We start from the raw sequence: 9295 nt of genomic DNA, 5'->3' as shown, positions 1-9295 counted from the left end.
CATCCCAAGCATAAGGTGATAATTGCCTATGCAAACAAAGGCTTACATAACCAAAACATAAAGAAGCTTCACACACGAAGCTTAAAGATAGTAAATTTTTTGTGCCAACAAAGGCTTATAGAACCAACATACAAAAAAAGCTTCACAAACGAAGCATGATAAATACAAAGCTACTCATCAGAAGTAGCCTCTTCACCAACGCCACAAGAAGTATTTGGTGCATCATCAACATGAGAAGCTTCATTAGTGGCACGAGAAAGAGTATGCTCAACTTCTCGCAATGGGTAAGGAGTCCGCTTAGAGTCATCGACCTGGGATGGAGTAACCTCAACTTCCCCTTCATCTTGAACGGCTGCCTAGTCAGATGGATCTTTGAACTCAACATGAGCTTCATTATCCTCATTGATCTCATCAGAACTGGACTTCCCTGTAATCTTACAAACCATAGCTTGACTAACTTGATGTGCCAGCTCCTTTTTAAGACCTTCCGGCTCAATATCTTGGAAAGTTGAGAAGAAAAGGTTATGGTAACGAGCAACATCTTCAAGGTAAGGGAATGTCTTCTTCTCCATGGCTGTTAGAGAAGCTGCAAAATCAGTACCAACAAGTGGCCGGTAGCTTGAAAGTCCCTCAAGGGGACGACCAACTTGGCCTGCCTCAAAACCAATAGACAAGCCATAATAACGGCCGTGAGAAATGGCCCTTGTATAAACTTCACCAAGGGCCGAGATAAACTCACCACTATGCAAGAGGTAGGAAACAATGTGAGGAATACCATGCTCAAACATCAAACGTATTTCAGAGAAAAGATCATTAACCTGGGCTTGGAGATCAGCAATAGCAATGGAAGAGGCAAGCTTCTCATCAACCAGCTTCTGCTTCTCAGCTTCCAGCTTCTCGCGCTCAGCACCTAGCTTCTTTTTCTCCCCAACAAGTAAATTCCTCTCTGGACTAACCTTCTGATGCTGCTCATAAAGATCCTTGGCGTAAGCTTCCACCTTATTACGCTCATCTTCAGCAGAAGCCTTGGCAACATCAAGCTCATGAACCAAGCTTTTCTCATGAGCAGTTAAGGTCACAACCTTCTAATTCACCTCAACCAAGGCACCCTTCAACTTCACATTCTCTTCCTCAAACTTCCTTTTCTCAACAGGCACATAACGCCACCGGCCCGTACCCTCGGGAACAAGAGATAACAAATAAGCTAAGAACTGAAAAATCTTGCCCCTAAGATCATTATTGCTCAAACTCTCAACAATCACCCTCTCAGCAGGGGGAATACAGTGAAGGATTAGATCCCGACATATGGGCATCTTCTTCAATGTATCACAATCACGGACACCCCAAGAGGGAACAAATATAGTAGTTGACTAAGGGTTTGGAATACCTTTCAAAGGTCTAGCAGCACCTTTTTCTTTAGCCTTCTCAGTCATAACAGCCTTAGCGGTAGCATGCTTAACAGTCTTTTTAGTACCTTCCACCTTCTATCTAGCATGCTCCTTGGTCTTCTCTACCTTCTTCTAACCAGCTGCAGGGATAGGCTTCTTGGCAGCAGCTTGAGAAATCTTATTAGAAACATAAGGTTTAGAAGGTACCTTCAATGGTGAAGGGGAAAGGGGTCCTAGATAGCTTCTCTGCACCAGCCGGAGGACAAACAGTAATGGAAGCCACAAGGGCATCATCATCATAATCAAGTTCAATAGGATCAGAAGTGTTGGATCTAGGAGCACATGTCTCTTTGAACCTCTTCCTACTCCGAACAGGAGTCGAAGCAGCCTTCCTAATAGTCCCCTTGGGAGGAAGGACATAAGAGGTGGAGGTAGAGCTACGATCACAAGATTCTTGGAAATCCTTGGTGGTCTCAACAACGTTGGGATGACCAGGGGTAACATCCACAACAAAAAATGTAGCAACAGAAATATCTTCCAGGGAAAGAAACTCCTTAGCACTGATCTCTGCAAATAGAGAAGGTAAATTTTAGACTTGAATGACAAAAGAAGCATAAAAAATAAATATGGAACATACCTTTATCATCAACAAATATCTTGGGCTCGGTATGAGAATTGGACCACTTGGTACTCAGACCCAAATTTTCCTAAAACTCCTAAGGAAAGGTACGAATCTTACAGCTCACGGACCGAAGGCTCTTAAGGAAGGTAGCATCAAGCTCCTCAGCCTTCGGCTCAGGTGTGTTCAAGGTAAGGTCATGCTTCCTCCAAACTATAGAGAAATGCAATATAGCATCGGACACCAAAAAGAAACTATCCTTCCAAGGAGACATGAGTCCGACATTACTTAAAATCAAACCAGCCTCATATCGAGTGTTCTCCACAGTATATCAATTCCCATTCTTCGCTAATTGAAAAAATCGCCGGTACATAGGCAAAGAAGGTTCATAAGCCAACGAGCAGCAAACAATCTCAAAATGTAGGATCCTGGCTACTCCAACGGGAGCCAATTGTCCAAGGAAAACGTCGTGATACTACAAAACATTTAGAAAAAAACTTCGAGATAGGATATCGAAGATTCTATTGATCGAAATAGCGAGTATACAAGGCAACCTTACCCTTTAGACGACTAGAAACAGGAGTAGAAGGACTCGGAAGTTCAGGCTTCAAGTCAGCCCCAATGTCGTAATCTATACATAATCTATCGAGTTTCGCTTGTTTTAGTTTCGAGAACTGAGTAGCCATATCACCTTTGGAACCCATATTCGGCGATGAAAGGAGCAAGAATGATTTATGATAAAAGGAATTGGAGGAAAAGTCACCGAAAATTTGGAGAATTTAAAATTGAGGAATGAAGAAGATGAAGTATGGTAGTTACATAATTTATAAAAGGTAAAAAATTTTAAGTTTCAAATACCAAAGAAGTAGGGACATGTGGATGGCCAAGATGGAATTAGGTTACAACTGTAACCATCAGCCTTATGATGGCTTCTAGACACAGAAGTTTAATTGGTCAGGTGCAGCAGGAAGCAGCCGCCGAAACTGATAAAAATAATATTAACCTACAGGTAACAAGAAGCTTCCAGCTTCCATCCTAACACTTCACAAACGAGACACTCAGGATGCTTAGCTTCCAGCTTCCATCCCGACACCTCATAAACGAAACAGTACGGATGTTAAGCTTCCAGCTTCAATACCACAAGTCAAGGAAACATTTACAAGCTCTTGGGCTCCCCTATAACAAAGCCCAACACATCCATATGGGTAATGCTTTGGTCTATAAAGAGGCATGCCGCCTAGCTCAAATACATTGAACACCAGGGGGAAGAATAAACGAAAAAGAGTTGAATCACAAGCTATCATGATTAAAAATCAGAAAACTTCTAACTGGGGGCTGATGACGTGGGTACCCTTACCCACCTACAGTCTTAATAATAGAAAACAGCTTACAAGCAGGGAAGCTTATTAACTAAAGAGGAGGAAGCATAATCTCCCAGATATGGAAGCTTGACACTTTCCCAACAAGTCTCTTTAGTTGACTAAGTAGTCCATGCTACAGTAATTTCAGAAAAAAGTCCTCACTGTTCAAAAGCTGACACTTGTCATAAAGTAAAAGTAGCTACACGACAAAATAAAAGCTGACTGCAGGTTACACGAAAATGGCACCTGCCCAGTCTACACCACCTGAAAGGAGAGCTGACCTTTTCTACTTAAGAAGCTTTCTGACTGCCTATAAATAGAACATTTCACCAAAGGTATTATCTCAATCTAACTCATCCTATTCTCTCTAAACTCTCTCTATACACTCCTAATATATCTCTCTCGTATCATATTACTAATTCTCACACCAGAGGTTGATCATAGGAGGCCGCCCCTACAGTGAGACTAACGGTTGTGTTTTCTTTGATTCTTAGCTGGTTAGAAAGATTTGATAGGATCATACTCTTGAACCGACATTCTTTCTTTGTGTGCTATATCCGTTGTAGCAACATGATGCATTAGTAAGATTGTATCGAAAGCCTTGAAAATTCATTGAAGGGGATGATAGACTCCTTAATGCATATGGCCTGCGTATCATGTAGAAGTATTTTAGATGATTCTATTATCCTAAACGAGCTACTTTCTTGGTTACCAAAAGCACAACTGTCGGCTTTCTTTTTTAAAATCGTTCTAAGTAAAGTCCTTTATTTCATTAGTTGGCCGTTTTTGGATTAAGTTTTGGGATTTAAGAATTTTTTAGTCATTGTGGAGGTCTAAGGTAAAATGTATACTTTGGTCATCACGAGTTCGGTCCTTTTTAACAAATCTCCTACTTGGGAGCTTCAATTTTTCCGAGGCGTTCCTTGTTGGGGTGTAATATTGATGTTTTGGTTGGATTCGAGTCGAATACGGGCCAGCGGTTCTGTAGGGCGGTTGTGAAGCATATTTTTAAATTTCAAGGAATGATTTTATTGAAACTTTATTGAACATCAAGAACACAAATTTGAAGGTGTTTTGGGTGAAATTTGATGGTGAATAGCTGTATAAAGGTACATAATTAATAGATCTAGTATCTAAACATCCAATAACTTCTCGCAAATTGATCAAAATCCGAAGAGCATGTAACCCGAGAACTCAAATCGGTTGAGCCAAAGCTCTGATACCAACTGTATGTCCTGTGACGATGAATCTAATAATAAATTTGATCAATCCGTGTACGAGGAGGGCATAATCCAAATCGTACACCCGGATCTCGGATTGATTTGAGAATAAAGCAAGATAGATAGAGAGATGTAAAAAGAGAAAGTAGTAGGTGAATGTGTATGAGAAAAATGCAATGGGTTGGTGATCGATGCCTTGGACACACCTTGGGGTATTTATAGTCCAAGGCTCTCGACTTTACAAAATGCCCATAAATGAGTGGCTCGAAGGCCTATTACATGAAAACAATATATATTTTAGCCCTACAATACATTGTGAAATCCTATGGTTTCAGTTCTAAAGGTAATGAAGATAAGGTATGTTTGTTAAAAAATTCATTGTATGGACTCAAACAGTCTCCCAGACAGGCAGTGGTATAAATAATTTGATGAGTTCATGATAACTCATGGTTCTCTAGAAGCTCTTATGATAGTTATGTTTATTTTAGAGAAACAAGCACTAGCAGTAAATTCTGTTATATGTAGATTATATATTGATATTGTAAGGAAAAATATGAGATTATTGCAACAAAGAGGTTGTAAATATTGGAATTTGAGATGAAAGAGTTCGGGGAGGCAAGTAAGATCGATCTAGGGTCTGTAGATAACCAGGGATATAGAGTTTAAGAAGTTATAATTAACTCAGACGTGTTATATAAAGAAGATTCCAACATTTATGTAATGGATAATTGTAAGCATGTGAAAACTCCTTTAGCAACTCATTTTAAGTTATCATTGAAAGATTCTCCAAGTACATAAGAAGAAAATTAGGTGTATATGGAGAAGGTGCCTTATTCAAATGTTGTGGCTGGGAAGTCTCATGTATTTGATGTTTTGTGCAAGGCCATATTTGGCATATGCTGTCAGCTTAGTCCACATGTTCAATGCAGTTCCTAGTAAAGCCCATTTGTAAGGCCCCGTTACCGGTAGCCCTACTTTCATGTTGGATTTACTCATAAACGCAGTTCTAAGTATCAGAGTTAATTAAAACATTCGCGGAACATTAAAAACATCCAAACCATTACATTCCATAACCATAATTCTTGTCTTATCAAGCATTCATAGTCATTTAAAGACAAAACATAATCTTTTAAAATAAAACATCATAGCAAAATCTTCAGATGCCAGCTTCGCCCAACTCTGCCATGTGTCCTCCTCACGCTACCTGCCTCATCCTACTCACCTACGTGCATACTAAAAGTCAGCTACGCTGAGTGAGTTCTAGTTAATCATATAATCATACAATACCTTCTTACATTTCATACTTAACCTCTTAACTTTCTTTCGTACACACATAAGTGCATATACTTTCATTCTTACCCTCATACTTTCTTTACATACATAATCATACATTTTAAAGAGCTTTCGCCCTATAACCTCACAGATATTATAAGGGTCTGGTCCCAAACATCACAGATATTATAAGGGTCTGGTCCCTAACATCACAGATATTATTAGGGTCTGGTCCCTACCATCACAGATATTATTAGGGTCTGGTCCCAACCATCACAGATATTATTAGGGTCTGGTCCCTTTGTTCGTGTAACTGTACCGTACCTGTTCATACATACTTTCCTTGACAATACGTGCAATCTCCGAAGAGCGTTCACGTACCATCATCATAACATACATACATTATGCATACATCATATATTCACACACACATCATATCTTTCATCATACTTATCAATCACGTCTTAACTACCACCTGACGGTACATGCAATATCCGAAGATCGTTCACGCACCGTCAAGCAATCATCATACATAAATCATACAAGACATACACTTACCACTTAAGATAAGTGTATTAACTATCACATCGAGTATGCACACAGCCCCGAAAACATAACAAGGAAGTGGGGCTAGAAACTCACCTCAATGCGGTTGCGTTCACCGTTTACGGTTATTCCCTTCTTGAGCTGTGCACGACTAACTGTATAATAATTATACGTTTCAGTAAACTATCACTACACATATCGCCTTTCTAGTTTAGTTATTACCCTCAATGAACGGGGGTCCGGGGGCAGCGCTCCTGGCAGCGGGGTTCTAAGGGCAGCAGCCCCTAGCGGGGTCCAAGGGGCAGAGCCCCTGGCTGGGGTCGAACTGCCAGGTCAGCTTGGAAAAATTTTATTTCCATTAGCTTTCGTAACACATTTTCCATTAACATTTTGAATCGTTAATTAATTTGCTACTTAAAAGTTCAAGGGCCTAATTGTAATTAAATCATTCTTTTCTAAGTCCAGGGACTGTTCTGTCATTCTTTCAAAGTTCTGATTCGTTAAGATGCTCTTTAGCGAATTGGTGTTCATTCGTTACTTCTGTCCTTCATAACGAACTGGCTAATTTGTTACTTCATAATGAATTGGCCTTTTTAGCGAATTGGTCCATATTCGTTTGGTCTGCTTAACGAATTGGTCTTCTTGGCGAATTGGACCCTCATAGCGAACCAGTCCTCATAACGAATTAAACCTTATAACGAACTGGTTGACATACGAATTGGACTTAACGAACTGAAGCTAGTTCGTCAGTCTTTCCTTAACGAATTAGTACACGAATCAAAGCTAGTTCGTTATATTCCCTTAGACGAATCAGCTAGCGAATCGCTTCTAATTCGTCAAATACTCCCTAGCGAACTAGGGTTAGGTCAGGGGATGTCAGAACATTCCCTGACACCCGTAACCTCGTATTAACTTTTCCGGCGCCGCCATTGCCGGAAAGCCGCCGGAAAAACGCGAACTCATCGGAAAAACGAGTTTTAACTCGTTTTTCGCCCCGTTCGATCCAGATCTGAGCTAGGGTAATCCCTAATCTCATCATAGATTCAGTTTATACCCGATTCCACCCAGATATCGTGATTTAAACGGTTAAACGGTGTCGGCTCGTCGTTTCGCAACTATATCTAACGGGTTAAGCTCATACAATATAATACTATCATTACCTCGGGTCGGTTCTCGGTTTCCTTCTTGATATCGGTTTAGAGAGAGAGAACTAGAGAGAGAATCTTAAGTGTGTGTTTTGGATGGTGTAAGGGATATGTGTAAGTGAATTAAATGGAGGATTAAGGGTATATATATTTTTGATCATGGGCTTAAGCCCATGGTCTTTCCTTCATTCCTCCATACCCAAGTCCATAACCCATATCCATTTACCCAACACAAGTCCATCTCGTATTCTATTCAACTAAACCGATAACGACCCGCTATAAAATAAACGAACTTTATTTTATTAATATAACCGAAAGTAGGATGTTACACCATTGGGAATATGCTAAATGGATTCTAAGATATTTGCAAGGTACGAGGGTAATGGGATTGAATTTTGGTCAATGTGGAGAGTGTTCAAGATGCGATAGAGCGGCATGTGGATGCAGATTTTGCTAAAGATCTTGATAAGGGGAGGTCAATCACCGAGTGATGTAGACCGTAAACAAGATAAATAATTGAACTTGTTGATTCATAAGAATACTAGGAACAATTCTTCTAACTATCGTTGATTCACAAGGAATACCGATAATCAAGAATTTCGTACACTAACACACACTTGTGGTAGGGAGAAGATGACTTTTCATATATTTAAAAAACTAATGATCTCCCAAGATTTACAGGAATATAAAATGCATAGCAAATTTAGAATGAGCCTCAAAACATAAACGAGCAAAAATCTGGATGATAAACAAAGTCGAACAAAATATAAGCTCAAGTTATAGCCATGTTAATAAGCCCCCCTTTGATAAGTGATCTTGGGATTCCAAAAATAAATTAGTTGCTCCTCCAAACTTGGACTAGCACCATCCCCCCTGGGTAGACAAAATTCGCCCTTGAATTCACAATAGAGTTATCTTAAGAAGAATCACCATGATAAGGCAGCAAATGCTTCACATTAAACACATCATAACAACGAATGTGGCTACGCAACCTTAGATGATACGTATTGGGGTTTATCTTATGCACAATTTCAACAGGCCAATCTTCTTGGCTGATAGCTTGTTATATTCTCCAACTGAAAAAAAAAAACCATCTTTAGTTAAAACAACCCAAACAAAGTCACCTTCTTCAAAACCGACATGCCTACGTTTTTATTATCATCGGCTTTCTTGTACTTTGCATTGGCTTGGGTCAAATTATCATGAACAACCTTATGAACTTCATGTAAACCCTCCACAAAATCTTGGACTTTATTTGGAACATAATCAAAAATAGGAAGTGACATTAAATCAGGTGGATCTCGGGGCTGGGACGAGTAAACTACTTGAAATGGGCTGAACTCGGTGCTTCTATTAACAACATGACTATGAGCAAACTCAGCTTGGCACAATTTCTGATCCCACGTTTTCACACGATCATCAATCAAAAACCTTAATAAATTACCACGTGATCGATTAACAAATTTAGTATAACCATTTGTTTGTGGATGATAAGCATTACTGAAGCTAAGTTGAGTATTCACCATCCTTCATAAACTACGTCAAAAATGACTCAGAAACCGGGTATCCCGATCATACACGATAGAAGAAGGCAACCCATGCAAGTGATAAACATCGCGAAAGAAAAGTTATGCCACATTAACAATATCAGTCGTCTTCTTGCAAGGAATAAAATGGACCATCTTAGAAAACCGATCAACAACAACAAAGATATAATCGTTACCTCTTTGAGTACGAGGTAACC

The 9295-nt window shown here is 39.6% G+C and overlaps 1 protein-coding gene across 1 annotated transcript; it reads right to left on the bottom strand.

Moving 5' to 3' along the window:
• Positions 1-8651: 8651 nt before the first annotated feature.
• Positions 8652-9077, bottom strand: LOC143611351 (uncharacterized). Its single transcript, XM_077085561.1, has one exon. It carries the CDS (start codon positions 9075-9077, stop codon positions 8652-8654), a length of 426 nt encoding a protein of 141 aa, XP_076941676.1.
• Positions 9078-9295: the final 218 nt, after the last annotated feature.

Source organism: Bidens hawaiensis, unplaced genomic scaffold (assembly GCF_021521415.1).
Source record: "Bidens hawaiensis isolate Kalapana, Puna unplaced genomic scaffold, B.hawaiensis_p1.1 tig00030784_1, whole genome shotgun sequence".
In the NCBI taxonomy this organism is placed as follows: domain Eukaryota; kingdom Viridiplantae; phylum Streptophyta; class Magnoliopsida; order Asterales; family Asteraceae; genus Bidens; species Bidens hawaiensis.
This window is presented reverse-complemented; position numbering and strand designations above follow the sequence as displayed.

What these genes read in the sequence shown, in the direction of transcription:
- LOC143611351 (XM_077085561.1), bottom strand. Translation starts at nt 9,077, where the DNA reads ATGGTGAATACTCAACTTAGCTTCAGTAATGCTTATCATCCACAAACA.